The sequence below is a fragment of the Schistocerca americana genome, chromosome X (genome assembly GCF_021461395.2).
Source record: "Schistocerca americana isolate TAMUIC-IGC-003095 chromosome X, iqSchAmer2.1, whole genome shotgun sequence".
NCBI classification, from domain to species: Eukaryota; Metazoa; Arthropoda; class Insecta; order Orthoptera; family Acrididae; genus Schistocerca; species Schistocerca americana.
In genome coordinates, this window is record NC_060130.1 from 208,434,709 (window position 1) to 208,455,211 (window position 20,503).

Genomic DNA, 20,503 nt, shown 5'->3' on the forward strand with positions numbered 1-20,503 from the left:
ACAAATACTGACTGACTGACAAGTAAATGAATGTAGACAAATTTAACTGATCCTTAGACTTGCTGTCAGGAAAAAAGTATATGTAGATCTGAAACTTTTGATGATTTTATTAATTAAAATCATTACTAGTTTCAAAATCAAGTAATGCTTTCATGTGAGAACCACAGTCATAACTTAATATTTTAAATAGTCTTTTGACTCATGACAAACCAGTCTCTTACTTAATTCAGCATATTAGTGTCAAATCAGTTATCAAAGGCTTCTTTAAGTGCCTATCCACTGCCGAGTTTCTCTCGTATAAGCCTAAAAATATTTATACTGTAATGCTTTATTTCCACAGTGTCTAAGTTGGGAAAAAATACAACTAGCCATCCACATTACATTTAACCACAATTACAAAAATATAACTGTTCAATGGTTGGAGTATACAGTTGTTAAATATCACATACCAGATTTAACACACTGAATATCACATTAAGGAACATGGTCAATACCTAAGATTAGATTAGATTATTACTAGTTCCATAGATCATGAATACGACACTTCATTATGATGTGGAACGTGTCAGGTTAATAAAAGGTGTCTATACAAGATATTACATTAGACAAAATATTACATGACACTCAATATTATTATTATTTCTTTCTTTTCTCAGACATTATGTCTGGTCATAAATGGAAAGTGATGTGGACCTTGATCAAGCGTGACTTCCTTTTAACTGTACAGTATATGTTATATTGCATTTAGGAACTTTCGGGTAATTGAACATGTATCAATAATTACGGATTTCTGTAGTTGTATATATAAGTTTGGATGCATTGATGTACTGGTGGATATTGTGTGGTATGACTCCTGTAGTTGATAGTATAATTGGTATAATGTCAACTTTATCCTGATGCCACATGTCCTTGACTTCCTCAGCCAGTAGGATGTATTTTTCAATTTTTTCTCTTGTTTTCTTTTGTATATTTGTTGTATTGGGTATGGATATTTCGATTAGTTGTGTTAATTTCTTCTTTTTATTGGTGAGTATGATGTCAGGTTTGTTATGTGGTGTTGTTTTATCTGTTATAACGGTTCTGTTCCAGTATAATTTGTATTCATCATTCTCCAGTACATTTTGTGGTGCATACTTGTATGTGGGAACGTGTTGTTTTATTATTATTATTATTATTATTATTATTATTTTGGAGGTTGGGGAATTACCCACTTACTATATCCAAAAATTCATCTAATGAGTAGAAAGAGTTGCCATTAATAAATTCTTTTAATTTCCTTTTAAATGCTATATGGCTATCTGTCAGACTTTTGATGCTATTAGGTAAGTGACCAAAGACTTTTGTGGCAGCATAATTTACCCCCTTCTGAGCCAAAGTTAGATTTAACCTTCAGTAGTGAAGATCATCATTTCTCCTAGTGTTGTAGCCATGTACACTGCTACTACTTTTGAATTCGTTCGGATTGTTAATAACAAGTTTCATAAGTGAATATATATATTGTGAGGCTACAGTGAAGATTTCTAGCTCTTTAAATAAGTGTCTGCAGGATGATCTTGGATGAGCTCTAGCAATTATTCTGATGACACGATTTTGTGCAATGAACACTCTTTTACTCAATGATGAGTTACCCCAGAATATGATGCCATATGAAAGCAGAGAATGAAAATAGGTGTGGTAAGCTAATTTACTCAGATGTATATCGCCAAAATTTGCAATGACCCTAATAGCATAAGTAGCTGAACTCAAATGTTTCAACAGATCCTCATTGTGTTTTTTCCAGTTCAACCCCTCATCAATGCATACACCTAGAAATTTTGAATATTCTACCTTAGCTACCGATTTCTGATCGAAGCCTATATTTATTAATGGGGTCATTCCATTTACTGTGTGGAACTGTATATACTGCATTTTGTCAAAGTTTAATGAGAGCCCATTTGCAGAGAACCCCTTAATGATTTTCTGAAAAACATCGTTTACAATTTCACCAGTTATTCTTGTCTGTATCATCGGCAAAAAGTACCAGCTTTGCATCTTCGTGAATATAGAATGGCAAGTCATTAATATATATTAAGAACAGCAGAGGACCCAAGACCGAACCTTGCGGCACCCCATTCTTGATTGTTCCCCAGTTTGAGAAATCACCAGTTTTTTGCAAATAAGGACAAGAAAATTTTGCATTTTCCAAAACGTGTGAATACAGAAAAATTCTACATCAAAATGTGAGATTACCTAATAGAAGTTACTTCACAGCAAATCGTAAGCAGGTGAATTATTTTATCACGTATAGTTTGAAATTCTCAGTTCTGGTATTGCCCATCATCTGCAGAAGACCAAGTTCACTCAATGCTCTAGTGCCATGCCAATTGTGGGTGGCTGAATGGTCTTGCCACACAATGCAATGTAGCACTTGGCCATCTTAGAACACAGAATTGCATAAGCTGTTTGTTTTTGTTTGTTTAAGTTCAAAAATTGGTATAAGGTGGACACTTTTAATGTAGCTGTTTCAAGTGGCAGATGTTTTGAACTGTGGTTGCATTGAATATCACTAGAGGTTGGCCTGAACTACCTCATTAGCAACACACTGCCAACCTCAACAACCAGTTGTGTAGTAGTGTTTCTTGAATGCTTTGTGCTGCATGTTACTCATTGTTTTCTTTTCTTATTTTGAAATGAGTAAAGCAACTAATCCTGGTCCATTGGCCGCGTGGCGTAGCCACGCCATCTAAGGTGCCTTGCCATGGTTCTCCCGGCACTCTGTGTGTGTGTGTGTGTGTGTGTGTGTGTGTGTGTGTGTGTGTGTGTGTGTGTGTGTAAGCCTAGGGACCGATGACCGCAGCTGTTTTGTCCCACAGGAACTTAGCACTACCACCTGGTCCTTCACAAATTTTGATTAAAACCCTCACAACACTAGAAACAATCTGTCAATTCTGCTTTCACAAGAACACAGAAAATGGGTATAGGCCTAGGTTGCTGTCCTGCCAGTGGGAAGTGTGGCTCATTTCCCCCAATCAGTTCTCTCTCATCTGGCAATCACAATTCTAGTTTGTTTGCGCTCAGTCTTCTTCCAGTACAACACCGTACGCACTCTGCAATATGGTGATGGGTGATGGGTAAACAAAATCTGTCATGTATTTCGACCGTGCTCAAAATTCTTCCTCTAACATTCAAATAGAGTTATTTTTGGTTCTACACTAAGTACATTGTTGGTTCTATCTGTAGCATTGCCAACTATGGACTCCACAGCTATGAATGCCCATAAAAAAGAGAGAAAGAAATAAGATTAAATGAGGAATAGAATGAAATCAGAAAAAAGAAGCATGATAGAGAAAAAAAATGCAGTACACCAAAGTCCTTGTGCCACCATATGATGGTGGATCAAATGAAAACACTAAATGTGTAATAATAATAATAATAAAGAAAAACTAAGTGAAAATTTCACCAGTGATATGTCAGCAGGTAAGAATGTTCTTATCAGTGTGCCAAATGTTCACAAAAGTGGAGCATTTTGAAGGTGCACAAACACTGACACAGGATCAGTGTGTAACAGTGACTGCTCCACTGGAACTTACATAAAAAATGGACTAGGATTTGTAACACTAAAGTCTTTCCGATCTGGCCCTCAGTAGTCTGGCATCTTAACAACCCAGCCCACATCCTGCCTCTAGCTGGCCAAGCAGAAATGAGATACACAATAATGAATTATTCTGTGCAACAATTTAGTTTGTTAATTACAATGTTAAACAATGCTATACATATGAGGAGTAGGAGGAGAAAATGATGAAGAATATGTTGCTAAAGGTTGTATGTGGAAAACTGTGAACAGACCATATTATAACTTATGAAGAAATAATCAAAAGTGTGCAGAAAAGGAATGATGAAAGTAATGAAGGAGACGACGTAGGAGAAGAGACCATGAAGATTTCTCACCCTGTGGTGCTAAAGCTGCAGACATCTTCCTGGAGTACATTATGAAACAACCAGACACATGCAGTAGTGATGTAATGCTTGTAAAGGAGTTGCGTGCCGGCGTCGCATTTCATTATTGCAACAACTAAAAATTTGGGGCATGTTTCACACTGAGTAATACTATGGACACATTCAAGAACTGGGTTTTCTATGAAAATGAATCTATCTTAGAATTTAATAAAGTATATTCCCTATGTGTTTAAACTAAATTTCAGACACTCTCAACAATCAGGGATTTCCACTAATACGGCACACATATGTGCAAGGAATGGGCAGATTAGTGAAAGTCTAGTGTATTCAGCTTATGCATAATGGAAGTGTGAAGCCTATTGCAGTTCACTGCAGAATTAAGGTCCGATTTTCATGTCCAATGTTCCTAGTTTGGGCCAGGAACAGACCATTTTGACTACAGAAAACACAACTGAGATGTAAAATCACCAAGTGGTATTGGATCACATAGAACCAAAATAAAAATCAGTCACAGCTGAGCAAATCACATTGCGTTCAGTTCGCTCCAATAGCACAAAGTGTCTGAAAGACTCGTGTCCCAGCAGTTTACTTCCAAAATTAAAACAGTGTTGATGCGTGCAAACCTTTGTACAAAGTTTTGTACATGAAGGTGATGCCCTCCTTGCAAGGTTCATCACAGGGTATATAACTTTAGCCCACTACTACCAACCAGAAATACACAGAGCAAATAAAGATACATGCTATTCCTCATCACCTAAATAAATGAAATTACAAATACAGCCATTAATAGGGAAGACTATCAATAGTCACGAAAAAGGTATTGTCTTGAAGCACTACACATCACTACTCCATCACCCATAACTCAAACATATTGAGCAAAGGTCAACAGTGACGACAACTAATGCTTGATTTCATGTAACCATTTAAAAGATACAAGAGAAGAAGTGGGTTAGGTATATTGTGTTTCTATCAATTAATGTTCATCATGTAGAAATTGGACAAACTAGCCTATGGAATGCTTGCCATCCCCCTTATGGGATACAGAAACACAAAAAATAGGCTTAGTTTATGCACACACAAAGAATCACTGTAGAAAAGAAAGAAACTCTGCAGCAACTCCCAAGACAATAATTTGAAGGCAGAATGCAGTTTACTAATACGAACTTAAATAGTGGGAACTATTTATTCACAACCAATACAAAAGAGTTACATGTTTGCACCCGTAACTGTCCTTCAAAATAGTCACCAGCATTGTGTAGAACCCGTTGCCAGTGATGTGGAAGGCATAGTATACTGTTAGCAGAGCCTGTTCTGTTGATGGTGCGAATGGAGCGTTCTACTGCCTGTCGAATCTCTGGAACAGTTCTGAAGCGAATGCCACTAAGTGGTTCCTTCAGCTTTGGAATCAAATCAAAGTCACAAGGACCTAAGTCCGGGTAGTATGGTGGATGGTACAGTACTTCCCAGTCCCATCGACTGAACAGAGCAGCCACAGCTTGCGCTGTATGTGCCCACGCATTGTCGTGCAAAATGATGGGTGGGTTGTGCTGAAAGTGTCACTGCGTCTTTCGCAAAGCTGGTCGCAGGTGATGCTCCAAAAGCAAACTGTAATACTGTGCACTGACGGTCTGCTGTGGAGGAATGTAATGTGCTAGGATAACACCATCACAGTCATACATAAGAATCACCAAACTTTAGACTGCTCCATTCACACCATCAACAGAACAGGCTCTGCTAATGGTATACTACACCTTCCGCATTGCTGGCAACGGGTTCTACACAATGCTGGTGACTACTTTGAAGGACAGTATACTTATATGAAGATCAAGAAATTACATTCTAAACTGAGAAAAACCTACTGAGAAATAATGATGGAGAACTGTACACCTGCTCCTCTTACTTCCTACTGGTATCACTTTCTCTATGCTTTTTCTGGCACTTTACAACTACTCAATCAATTCCATTTATAGTATTTCTCTTTCTCATTTTACATAATGATTTTATTTTCCTCTGTTTGATGTGTACTCTTTCAGCTAACAAATTGTCTCTCATTAAGCGATTCTTCTGTCACTTCTTGATAGAACAACTTCATAATTATAAATAAAAAGCATAATATTGGGTATGTTCTACAATATTAATTTATTTTTGTTAGTAATTTTTTGGGTTACAAGGCTGTCATAAGACTTTAACTGCCTATGATCATCAAAGAAGGTATATTATTCATGAACAACATTTCAAAGAATGTCACACTGCAAACTTTGTGTTCGTACCTCATTCTTGATGTGCAGCATCTTTTTCAATGTTATTCATGAATACTGTACCTCTGACAAGAGTCAGTTAAAGACTGATGTGGCACTGTAAGCCAAAAACTGGTTAGCAAAAATAAATTAATACTGTATAACATACACAATGTTGTGCTTTCCATTTATACACTCTGTCTTCTTTCTCGGTGTTTTATTGGCCCTTATTTAACATATCACAGTAATAAAATTTTAAGAAAAGGCCATGTCAACAGAATGCAGTGTGTGTGGTAAAGCTCAAGGGAATGTTCAGGAAACATATTTCAAATTTTCAAAATCAAGGGCCCTTGTTAACTTTTACATCAGCTTCATGAATATCATCTTTGTGGTTTTAGCTACTGACTCATTCCAACCAAGCAGATACTGCTTTCCATCCATCTATGATCAGAAACGTGACTTCCTTCAGTTGATATAGTCAGCAAATGAAATACAATCTTTAGTTTCTTGACTCAAGCAGCTGTGTAGGTGAACGTAGGATATGGCAAACATACTTCCAAATGACTTTGTTCCAGATAAATTTTATATGTCACTGGTACCTCCCCAAATACACTGTGCAGTAGCCAGAAATGTAAACAACAAAACCCAATAGGAGGTTCATGCAGTGATGACAGGAGATAAAAGTAAGGATAAATATATGTAAACAGGGAGTGTGTGTGGAAATTTGGGAATTGTAAATAGAGCACAGTTGGAAAAATTGGTATAAAATACGTCAATTTAAGGAGGAAGCAAGGAAGATTGGGTTTAATGTCCGTCAATATTGAGGTCATTAAAGACGGAGCACAAGCTCAGTTTGTGTTGGCCCTTTCAAAAGAACCATCCCAGCACTTGCCTGGAGCGATTTAGGGAAATCACAGAAAACCTAAATCTGGATGGCTTGATGCAGGTTTGAACTGCTGTTCTCCCGAATGTGAGTCCAGTGCGCTAACCACTGTGCCACCTTGCTCGGTCAATTGAAGGCAAGGACATGTTGTAAGATAAGGATGCAAAATACCAGTGTGTCACAAATGATTACAATTGGTTAAGGATAAAAAGAGTTTGTTAAAGAGATATTGTACTCTATTTTTATGCACTTATCATAAAAGAGTTGTACACGGAACTCGTGGTGAAGTCTGAAATGGTGCACGAGTAGAGTGAGGAAAGACTAGAATATACTGTGCACCCAACACACAGATAGAAGCATCACCTCCAAAGATAATGTTTTTGCTGTTTTGATAGACATGGCATTAACAATTTTCATGCATAGCTAAAAGCGACAAAAGATAAAATTTGCTTATTCGAGGCATGCTGCCATGGGATGGTAGGTCCAAAACTATTCACTGCTCAGGAGATTGGATAATGTTTTGTTATGTCCATCACAACTGCACTGATATAAAATTTTTGGTGCAGTGGTTTTGGGCTGACACACTCATTCCCAAACCACACACCTTGTGCCAAAATGCATGGATAGCTTCTGTACAGAAAGGTATACTTTGGGCAACAAGTACCCTCACTGACATTAGCTTGTGAGTCCGTTGTACCTGACTGACAATTGAAGTCCTCAACACAATCAATCTCCTCAAAAGATAAAATATTAAAAACACTGCCAGTTATTATTCGTAGTTTCCACATCATAGTTTAGGAAGTAATAATGAAAGTGAAGGAAAAGTTTGAAGTTAGCATAGAATAGAATTGAAGGCAAAAGCGTATTTGTGGGATCTGAAATCAACCAAATGAATCATGAAAGAATTATAGAGTATTCTGTGATAAATATGTGTGGAAATAATGAAGACTGGTATACTGCAGCACTTTGTATTTGGAAAGTGAAATCATACTTCATTATCAATTACAAACACCATAATGTGCCATACAGCACAAGTGAAGAAATTGTTTTTGTAAAGCACAAACAAGTGCACAAGCTCAGTTGGTAAGGAGCAACACAGAGGTCCTTAATATGTTACATAAGAACTACGTTAAGAATTGCCTTGAGCAGTTTTCTGAAAGTGCAGAAAATGTACAGCATGGTCGTCAAATAGGAGTTTAAAACCAGCTCTTCGATAAGAAATGTCTACTGATTATAGATGGTGCTTCTGTAATAAACATTAGTTAAAGAAAAAATCTTTAAATCTTTGTAATTAGAAGCAAGGAAACACGGCAAATTACATAAAAATGAGGAATACAGAAACATTTCAAGTATAGAGATACAAAGGTGTGCCAGAAGTGAAATATATTGGCAAAATATAAAAAGAACTGATTTAGGATAAGCAAAGTTAGAGACATTAGCTTAAAATAAAATGCAAAGTTTGCCCTAATTAAAGGAGCATGATGCATGCTGCCATTATCAGCTTGATAATAAGTCTACATAGCCACTAGGGGACACAGCAGAAAACATCATGCTTTTTAACCTGTGGTAACCTATGCTGGTGTCGATTTCAATAATATTAACACTAAATTTTTGCATAATAGAATACTAAATCCAGAAATTGTAGGAAGACAAGAGCAGAGGTATATGGTGCATATATGAGTAGCAAAGGGTTTGAACTGTACAATAATACTTAAGCCAATCTTCCATATATAACCTCTAATTACTCATTATTAGCTAACAGGGAGCGAACCTTATTTACTTGAATAATTTTTTTCCTTAAAAAAATCAAATGTTAAATTATATGAAACCACAGTAGAGTGACATACAGTTCAGCAAATATTAATTGATAACATGTCTTACTTTTCCCAAAACATATGTCAGCTGCTGTGATCCTGCTCCGAGTCGAGGAAAGGCTTTCACTGGTGTGCAACAAAAGAGGTACGCCCTGACCTTCTTGTAAACATATTATAGCTCCAATCATCCCTGTTGCTGTGACAACAACACATCCATCAATTGGACTCCCACCAAAACCTCTGACAGACGGTGTCAATGGCAAGCTTTTAAATTTCTCAGTGTACTGCATGGCATCCTTCATGTCAGGGACTAAATTAGTCTGTAACACAATAAAAATCTATAACCACTGGATGTTTGTAACTAGGATTGTTATTCTGTAATCAAAAGCTTAGTTTTTAATCCATGTAGGCCACAAGAAAGATTAGATAAATTTTTCATAGTTGAAGCTTCCATTTTTCGCCTACCATCATTAGCACAAGAAAAGCAGGCATTTTGGAGTATTGAATGACTACATCAAGTACTAAAAAGAGTTTGACTCACAATATAGAACTTAAATTTTCTTCTAATTTTTCATGCACAGATATACTAGAACATATCAGGACAATAACTTATGCTAAAGTGCTTGAAGCTTTATCTAAATGATGGGGTTTGCATGAAGAACATATTTCACAACCATTTTGTAACTTCAGTATTGTCCGCTCCCGGTAGCTGAGTGGTCAGCGTGACAGAATGTCAATCTTAAGGGGCCGGGTTAGATTCCCGACTGGGTCAGAGATTTTCACCGCTCAGGGACTGTGTGTTGTGTTGTCCTAATCATAATCATTTCCTGACCATCGATGCACAAGTCGCCGAAGTGCACAACAGCCCAATATAATCCCAGTGCATTGGCCATTGTGTTCTATCAGACTTTACACTGTTTCTGCTTCTTTCAGTGTTATTGCGGACCTCTTCATGTGGAATCAGAATAAAACTTGGTTGGTGTTACTTCCGACATTGTGTCTGTAAACTTACAATGTATTTGGCAATGAGGATTGGATTCCACACCCCATGTTTCATTTCTTTGGTTTGATACACAGCCAACATGTCAGTGGAAGGAGTTCTTCAATGTCTCATTGAACAATGGTGAATTCTTACCAACCAGCAGTAGGTTCTCACCATGGCACTAAACAATCCAGCAGCCTTGTTGATATGATAGGTTCCTCAACCGTTTCCTCCATATTATGTTTCTGCAGAAGACTGTGATGATATCAAAAATGCCTTCGGCAACATTTTCAAGCTTTTGGAGTTGCTTACCCCAACTTGTGTAAGGTTTTACTTTTGTCATGGATTTCTTCCCGTGTTTATCACCTTTTGTCTCAGCTAGCTCCTCTTCAGAAACCTGCCAGTCTCTTTTTTGCTGAAATGTGTTAGTTGCTCTCTAATTATCACTGCAAACATACTCATGTTATTGGGGCTCGCATGAAGCAGCAAATGGTCATAGAGCTTGGGCAGCAGAACTTCATGGGCTTAGTCATTGTTGCCAGTTTTTTATTGAGGATCAGCGGAACTCATATACCGATTCGATGGTTTGTGATGGTATAATACACCTGGCTCCTGATGGTGAAGTTCATTAATGTGCTTCACAATGTGGAAATCCCTCTCTCATACACACTCTGAACAGTGCTCAGTCTTTTGAAGTATCTAGGGCATCAGAAAATCAGATAGAAGCATAGTGTGTAGTAGTCACTGTTGCTTCCTCTCCTCCTCAGTTGCCATCAGTTAGCTCACGGGCGGAGGGCGGGGCGGGGAGAAGACATCATGGCTGTGCAACCATGGCCTCCACATCGCATGGGGAAACTCCCAGCCTCCTTCACCAGACAAGATCACAGATGTGCGTAGAGTCTACCAAGTGTTGGCAGTCCCAAACAAACTCTATACTGAAGTATGTGTTACGGACAAGATGTTAACAATGCAAGTAGACATGGGTGCAACAAACACTTTGTTAAATTCTCAGAACTTTGTGGATCTTGGATCACCAGAACTGTCCCATCTCCCATCGATTGGTGAGTTACAATACCCATACTGGGACACATTTTTGCTTCCGAAGTGCACAAAACGGCTGTTCAACTTTTGATATTTCTAGTAGTGGATGATGTCAACACTAAAATCTTATTTGGGTTAGTTGCTTTCAAAATTTTTGGGTTCTCTTTTTCTGACAGAGTGCATTTGGTATTGGATTAAGTTCCATACGAACAAATGCACATGCTCTGCTCAGAATATTCCTCCCTGTTTTTGGGAGGGTTGGGGTGTGCTACTGATTTCAAGGCTCATATCACAATGAAACCAATGGTACACCCCCCGTTTTTTTTTTCATGCCCACCCAGTCCCAGTAGCTTTACTAGAGAAAGTCAGGTTCAAACTAGATCGACTTATGTCTTTAGGTGTCTCTTCTGGTGAATGGTCTAACCCACTGGTAATTGTCAAAAACCTAATAGCAACCTCTGGCTCTGTGGCGATTTCGAAGTATCTGTAAATTCACAATCTCTTATTGATACCTATCTCTTATCCAGTCAGGATGAACTCTTAGTACAGCTTTCTGGGAGCAATATATTTCCAAATTAGACTTGTCAGAAGCCTACTTGCAATTACCTCTGGATGATGATTCCAAGTATGTCCTCATACTGAATACCGCCTTCGAGTTATATCAATACCAATGGCTGCCATTCAGCATGGTCAGTGCCCTTGCCATTTTTGAATGACTTTTAGAGAAACTCACAGCCTCCATGCTGGGCTGTACTAACTACCTGGATGACATTATGGTTTCAGGTTCCTCAATACATTAACATCTGCCGAACCTTCACGTCTTATTTATGGTGCTACAGGCTGCCAATTTGAAATGGAACTTGAACAAATTACAATTTTTTTCAGTAGTCGTTGGCATCAAGCCTTTACGCCAGCATGTCAAGGTTGTTACAGCTCTGCCACATCCCACTGATGTCAAAGAGCTGCAAGCCGTTCTCCGAAAGATTGTGTACCACCGTAAATTTCTTCCTGGTGCAGCCACACTGAGCCAGTCACTTCATGCTCTCTTACGTAAAGATGTTCCTTTTCACTGCTCACCTACCTGCAAGTATGCTTTTACCCTTTTAAAGTCAAAATTACACTCCGTACCTTGCTTGGTTATCTTCCAACCAGGCCAATCTTGTTTCGTCCACAGACACCTCCCAGTACGGCCTCAGGGCAATTCTCGTGCACAAACATTTGGATGGTTCCAAACACCCTATTGCATATGCTTCCAAAACTCTGAATCAGTCGCAACATTGTTACTAGCAGATAGAAAAAGAAATCCTTGCTATTGTGTATACATTCAAAAAAATTCACATTTTCCTCTACAGTACTACGTTTCATTTGATTACTGATGATAAATCTCTGGATTCTCTTTTCAATCTGTCGGCATCTTTCCGGACAAAGTGGCCTATCACCTGCAATGCTGGGCTGTTTTTGTCACGTTATAACTACGACATTCATTTTGAACCCACAGCACAACACACTAATGAGGGTGCTCTTTCTCGACTGCCAACCAGCTCTCAATTCTTGATGGTGTGCTACTATTAGATAATGAAGAGTCGGCACCCGGGGTTGTGACCCCATCCCCACTGTGGTGGGACTTCATGCACCTTCGCCATCTGAATCATTGGGATGTTTCTAGAACAAAATTACTGGCCCACCACCACGTTTTGGCTGGATATTGACAATGAGATCATGCACAGTGTTATAGCCTGCCCGCAGTGTGACACCCATCATTGGTAACATGATCTTCTCTTTCCCCATGGCCTGCCTCCAACACCCCTGGGAGTGTTTTCATGTTGAGTTTGTGGATCGGTTCCTTAACTCCTTTAGGCTTGTAGTAGCTGATGCTTCCACAAAATTTCCTTATGTGGTTCATCGCCCTTCCATGTCCATGGTGGCTATGGTCACTGCTCTCTCAAAGATTTTTTTTCCTTAGAAGAATTGCCATATATGCGTGAGACAGACAGTGGCCCAGTCTGTGACTCAAGATTTTGAAGATTTTTGTACAAAGAGTGGGATTTGGCATGTTACGACAATTCCATTTCTTTCCCAATCCAATTGAGAGGTAGAGTGGCTGGTCCATACCCTCAAAACCCACACGAAAAACTATATTGCTCAAACTTCCCCCCGAGGAGGCCATCACTAGGTTCTTAAGCTCATAAAGGTTGACTCAGTTGGTGACCACAGGTCAGTGAAGCTGCTTTATCTTCTCCCAGCCAACACCTCGCCACCCTGACACCCATTTTGCAGCAATTTCATTCAGGCTCCGACATCTGGGCCCGAGGGTTCGACCAGCACCACGAGTGGATACCAGCGATTGTCCATCACTGTCAGAGCCGCCGCCTCTGTCATGTGCACCTCCGATGGGTGGGTTTCATGACATTATGACCACATGACCAACCGCCCGACGGATAGCCCTTCATCCCCGCAGACGCCTCTGCCACCTGCGCCACCCAACACAGTGCCTCCACTTTTTCTCCTGCTCTGGTGCTATCTTTGCTCTGGGTGCTGCCGTCACCAGGTGGAGTAGCCATAGCCATCTCCACCTCCAGAGCCCTTGTTGCTGCCACTGCCGCCTCCACCACCATTGTCTTCTCTGCTCCCTGCTGCCTCCATCACAGGATGTGAATATGGATATAGCACCATCATCACCAGTGCTCCCTTATGGCCTCTCACGAGAGAGTGGACACAGCACATGTCCACACCTGCAGCATTTCATACCATATTCTCCTGCCACAGGATGACAGCTGCTCCAGTTACCAATGAATGCATGGCCATCTCCACAGAGAATAGTTTTTCCCAAGGGAAAAGAAGTGTTGCAACTCTATTGTGTGAGTGCATGTAATCAAACAGAGTGCCATACCAAGAGGCTAGGCTAGGCTAGGGAGGTCGCATTGCAACTTGGAAAGACAGCGCAACAAGCACTGTCCCGTGTGCACAACAGCCCAGTATAAGCCCGGCACACCAAGTCCTCGGCCTCCCTTATGTTTACTTGCTTACTGTATGCTCACCTACAAGACTGTATATATTAATGTGTTCCACAATTATGAGACAATTATGAGACTTTTTACTGTTCTATATTTAATTCAGTGTTACTGTGGATCTCTTCATGTGTAAGCAGAATAAAACTTGGTTGGTGTTACTTATGATACTGTGTCTGTGCAACTTCACAACACGTAACACTTACATTTATGTAGGATGTTTACATATTTCTCTCTTTCAGAAATGCTTTTCTTCCTATTAACAATTTGCATTTTATATGCTCTCTACTTTGGTCATCATCAGTTATTTTGCTGTTCAGAAAGCAAAAATAATCTACTACTTTTACCTTGGCATTTCCTAATTATTTCCCTCAGCATCACCTGATTTAATTCAACTATATTTCATTGCCCTTGTTTTACTTCTGTTGATATTCATCTTATAACCTCTTTGCAAGGCACTAATCCATTCCATTCACTTGCTCTTCTAAGTTCTTTGCCATCTCTCTCAGAATAAAAATGCCGTCAGTAAACCTCAAAGCTTTATTTCTTCTCCCTGAACTTTCATTGTGTCTCCAATTTTCTCCTTGGTTTCCTTCACAGCTTGTTGATTAACACTGGGGACAGTTTATAACCAAGTCACACTCCCATTTCAACAACTGTTTCCCTTCCATGTCCTTCAACTTTTATAACTGAAACCTGGTTTGTGTAAAAGATGCAAATAACCTTCCATTCCCTGTATTTCGCCCCTGCTACCTTTATAGCTCCAAAGAGCGTAGTCCAGTCAACATTGTTAAAACATTCCTCTAAATCTAAAAATTCTACAAAGTCAGTTTTCCTTTCTTCAACCTATCTGCTAAGATAAGTCGAAGGCTCAATGTTGCCTCACATGTTGCAGTGTTTCTTGAGAACCCAAATAGAACTTCTGTGCAGTCAGCTTCTATCAGCTTTTCCATTCTTTTGTATAATTAGTGTCCGAATTTTGCAATCATGACTTATTAAACTGATAATTCAGTAATTTTGAAATCTGTCAATACCTGGCTTTTTTGGAATTGGAATCATTACATTATTCTTGAAATCTGAGAGTATTTCGTCTGTCTCGTATACATTGCGTGCCACGTGAAATAATATCTTAGAATATTGTCTACTCCAGTGGTCTTGTTTCACCTTAGGTCTTTCAATGCTCTCTCAAATTTTTCTCACACAATCAAATCCCTCATCATATTTTCATTTACTTCCAATTCCCTTTCTGTAATACACTGTTGAGGTTTATTTTGCTGGCATAGCCCTTCTATACATTCCTTCCAACTTTCAGCTTTCCCTTCTTTGCTTAATACTGGTTTCTATTTGAGGTCTTGATACATACAGGCTATTTCTTTTTCTCCACAGGTCTCTTTAATTTTCCTATAGGCAACATCTACCTTCCTGAAAAGTCCTATATGCTTCTACAGCCTTGAATTTGTCTCCTAGCTACATCTGCTTCACCACTTTTCACTTTCTGTCAGTCCCACTGTTTAGACATCTATAGTCTCTTTTACCTGCTTTATATGCTGCAGTTACATATTTTCTCATGTCATCAATTAAATTCAATATCTCATGTGATATCCAAGGATTTCTACTAGGCCTTGTCTTTTTACCTATTTGATCTTTGCTGTCTTTACTATTTCATCCCTCAACACTACCCATTCATCTTCTACTGTATTCCTTTATTATGTTTCAATCGTTGCCTAATGCTACCTTCGAAACTCCCAATAACACGTTTCTCTCAGTTTGTCCAGATCTCATCATCTTAATTTTCTGTTTTGTTCCTATTTCTTCAGTTTCAATCTGCAGTTCATAACCAGTAAATTATGGTCAGAGTCCACATCTGTCCACGGAAATGTCATATAGTTTACAACCCGGTTCTGAAATACCTACCTTACAATTATATAATAAAATTCCCAACAAAAAAGTGAAGCACCACGGAGACATGACCAAATGTCAATGTAGCTTCCTAAATGTACACACCATTGACAGGTATATAAATGATTACAGGTGCAATTCTCTGTACCATGTAGAATGGCGATCAGATTGCATTAGTGTTGTTCGTATTTAGTGCTGTTGCATACCAGGCAGGTATGAACAGTGTCAGATGTTGAGTGATTAATGTGAAGGACATGCCATATACTCATGTGAAAAACCGCTATCAGCTCCGGACAGAGATTTAAAAAGGCATCACTGTGGGTCTCTGTTTGGCTGGCTGGTCAAATCGTGCTATATCCAAATTTGTGGAGCATACAGATGTGATGTCAAGCTGAAAGGGAGTGTGACGGCAGACATACCTGTAGTCAGTGTTCCGTCGACCGAGTCTGATCACCACAAGGGAGGATTGTGCGCCAACCACATCGTAACCCCTTCACTTCTGTGCCTGCCATCCAACAGCAAGTGATGGATTGTTTGCAAGATTCTGTGTAATCCCATCCCATAGGTCAAAGACTAGCAGCAGCCAGACTACGGAATTACCATGTCGTGTAGGCTGCCATTAACAGACCCGCCAGGATAGCCGAGAGCACTAACGCGCTGCTTCCTGGACTCGGGTAGGCGCGCCGGCCCCGGTTCGAATCCGCCCAGCAGATTAATGAGTGTCGGTGTGCCGGCCATCCTGGATGTGGTTTTTAGGCGGTTTTCCACATCCCGCTAGGTGAATACCAGGCTGGTCCCCACGTTCCGCCTCAGTTACACGACTCGCCGACATCTGAACACGTTCGAACTATTCCATGAATTACACTAGACGCAGACAGCTAGGGTACACTAATTCCGTCCCGGGGGGTACGGGGTGGCGGCAGGAAGGGCATCCGGCCACCCCTTCATCTTAACCTTACCAAATCCGTTCCTAAAAATGCCGACCATGCGTCAGTGCAGAACATGGCACCAGTGAAAGAAAGATAGAAAGTAGGCTGCCATTAACACACCAACACAATGGAGTGGTGTCGTTACCAGTAAGTATGGACTGCTGATGAATGGTATCTGAAATGAATTGTGGTTCTGCCGCCCAGGATGACCATAGTCAACAATTATAATAGTGACCTGGGGAGGGGTCCCATTTTTCCAATGTTTTGGAGAGGCATAGTAGCATTACTCCTGGTGTCCTGCTGTGGGGAACCATCGGATATGACTTCAGGTCGTGTCTCACAGTGACTGAGGGAACTCCGACAGCACAATGGTCATCCACATATGGCATGTGTGTCTCTGTGAACTGTCTGTGTGATGCTGAGGTACTTCCATTTCCAGAAAGATCCCTCAATCTGTTCCTGATAGAACATGAGTAGGGCCAGTTCAGGGCTCAACTCCATCCCAGTGACAGTATCCAGGATATCAAGGACCAGTTACAAAAGCTATGAGCCAGCTAACCTCAGGAGAGGATACAGTGGCTTTATGACACCTTTGTCAATTGAATCAGTGCATGCATCCAGGCCACAGGGGGTGCAACATCACAGAGGTCTGCGAGCTCATACTGCCAAATTATTTATAAATCTGGTTTGATTTTGTAATCACTGAAATAAGAAAACTCCCTGTAATTTCATTTCCTCCATCCCTTCTGGGTGCTTCACTTTTTTTGTCCGGAAGTGCATATCCGAAACTTTCCTGTGTCTTAGGTTCTCTTCCACATATACAACTTTCTTTAAAGATTCTCAAACCAACTGTTTGTGATGATTAAATTACGTTCCATGCAAAATTCTATCAGGCAGCTCCCCCTTTCATTCTTTTCCCCCACCTGTGTTCTTTTACCCTTTTTTTCACCCTCCCCTCATGGAGCTGAACAAGAACTGATCCCAAGGTACTAATGGTGATTAATAGTTTGTCCTTCACGAGTCCAGTGAAGATACAGAATCCTGTGAATATTGAAAAAAATGGACTCTTAATTTGTTCATTTGAGCACTCAGTGAAGTTGGGCCCTTCCAATGCATGGACTGGTGCTTAGTTTCTGATCACATAAATGAAAATCCAAGATTTGTCACATGTTATCACTCTTTCCAAGAAATTAGGATCATTTTCAATAGTATTCAAACTGTCAGTACAAACATTTTCATGAATTCTGATTGAGAGAATTTTCAGTCCCAGTTTCGTACACCCTTTTCTCTTTTTAGACTGCTTATGCAAAATTTGCCTTACACATTCTTTGTCAATTCCTACAGTTTCAGCAATCAACTGAATGCTCAACAGACAGTCAGTTCAAATGAGATAGCACACTTTTTTTATGTTTTCATTCATTTTTTATGTTGAAGGGCCTCCCAGGTGTGAGGCATCTTCAACATCATCTCAGCCATCTTGGAAATGCTTGAACTACTCAAAAACTCGCATACTTGATAAACAGTCTTTGCCATACACTTGTTTTACTAACAGATAGGTTTCAGAAGCAGTTTTTCCAAGTTTCATGTGAAACTATACAAAAATTTGTTGCTCTATTATTACACTTATCATTTTTCTGGCAAAACAAAGTAATAACTCTTACACAAATGAAGACCACAGCCACACTGATTTGTTTATAGACATGGCATTCAACTGAGAAGACTTCACGCTTCACGGCTACTGGTCGTTCATCTTTGGTGCATGAGTACTTACTTTGTGACATCAGTCCCATTATTTTATAGCCACATCTCATAGGTTCCTAAAAGGGGCAGCAGCTTTTTCAATTGCTGAAAAGGGCAACAGGCCAGATGTTGACTGATCTAGCATTGTAACATTAACAAAAGAAAACTACAATCATATTTCTGAGGGCAAGCAGATTTACTGTATAATTTAAAGATGATGACATCCTGTCGAATAAAATATTCCAGAGGTAAAACAATGTCTCATTTGGATCTCTGGGCAGGGACTATTTGGGAGGATGCCATCAGGAAAAAACCAATCTGACATTCTACAGATCAGAGTGTGGAATGTTAGATCCCTTAGTTGGGTATGAGGGTTAGAGAACTTGAAAAGGGAGGATAAGATGAACTTAGATACAATACAAAATAGTGAATTGGTGGCAGGAAGAACAGGATTTCTGGTCACATAAGTACAAGGTTATCAACACAATATCAAATAGGAGTAACACAGGAGAGGGTCTAATAATAAATAATTAAATAAGACTGTGGTTGAACTACTATAAATGAATTATCAAAGTCACGGCAGAAAAAAAGCCAACACCCCACAGTAGTACAAATACATAGCCTACTTAGCTCCACAGATGAAGAAAAACTTAAAAGAATATGAGATAATAATATGTTGTATTAATAATATAAAAGACATTATTCAGTTCATTAAGGAGGTGCAATTAATAGTCATAGGGGTCTGGAATTCAACAGTAGGAAGAGGAGGAGAAGGAAAAATTGTACAAGAACACACAAGAGGGGAAACCCACTGGCGGAATTTTGCACATAGCACAATTTAATCAATGCATCCATTTGGTTTAAAATCCATGAAAGAAGGTTGTAGAAATTTAGGAAATTAACAAAATGGGACCCTGATAAACTTATCAGAACCAGAAGTTGTTGCGTGTTTCAAAAACAGCACTAGATAATGATTTATTGAAACAGAAGACAGGAATAAAATAGACGATGAAAGGGGTTCTCTGAGAAATTGAAATAGTGAAGGCAGCAAATGATCAAATAGGAAAGAGACATAGGCATACAAGAAATTGGATAAAATATTAGATATTCATTTGTAGCATAACTGTATAGATAAAACATTTGCTCGCTAAATGGTAGCAGGAGAACAAACATATTACTGTATTTAAATTTGCAAGGTTTCAGAGCCAGTGGCTCATTTCTGGCAGAAGTGTTGAAGGGGAAGGAAGATGGGTGAAAGAGAAAAGGACTAGTGAGGTTTAGGAAATGGGGAGAGTTCAGAAAAGCCACCCAGGAGTCCGGTTCAGGGGAGACTTACTAGACAGGATGAGAATGAAATCTTGCTTGTTGGGGATTGCAATGGACGAGATTTGAAAACCTGAGAGCTTAAAGCTGGAACATAGGGTAATACGCAAGGCAGAGATTACTGGAAAAAACATCATGCGCGATTTCATAAGAGCAGAAAGTTAAGTACATTAGTTGTGACCTTGCTGCCTGTTTCACCACACGTGCCATCTGGATTCTTCCCCTAGACACCAGTTTCTCAAAACTCCACGGGTGGGAACTGGCGTTACAGCGTGCCCTCAATTCTCACCACCCAACTGGTCTTAATGTATGTTAATTTTTTTGGTCTTATAATTTCTTCACAATAACTATTCCTTTCTTCAGTCTCTTTAAGTTTTCTGTATCTTTTATTTGCTGACCTGTCTATCTCTCCACCACCACCACATAAAATGCACTAAGCTTTGTGCTCGTATTAACCTATGAACAATGACTCTTCAGTAATCTCTGCCTTGCACATTACCCTATCTTGCATCTTTAACCTCTCAGGTTTTCAAATCTCATCTGTTGCAGTACTCAACAATAAGTCTTTCCTTCTCATTCCGTCCATTAAGTCTCCTATCACCTAGTGTTCTGGGCAGTTTTTCCAAACCCTCCCCATTTCCTAAGCCTAACTAGTCCTTTTCCTTCACCCCTCTTCCTTCTCCTTCAACCATTATGCCAGAAGCAGGAGCC

General features: G+C 39.6%; 1 protein-coding gene across 1 annotated transcript in view; it reads right to left on the bottom strand.

Moving 5' to 3' along the window:
* Nucleotides 1–20,503, bottom strand: part of LOC124554840 (mediator of RNA polymerase II transcription subunit 16) — a 314,031-nt gene that overhangs the window by 194,707 nt on the left and 98,821 nt on the right. The window contains exon 5 of the mRNA XM_047128502.1: nucleotides 8,938–9,190. Within this exon, the coding sequence (XP_046984458.1) occupies nucleotides 8,938–9,190 (253 nt within the window). The remainder of the gene's footprint in view (nucleotides 1–8,937; nucleotides 9,191–20,503) is intronic.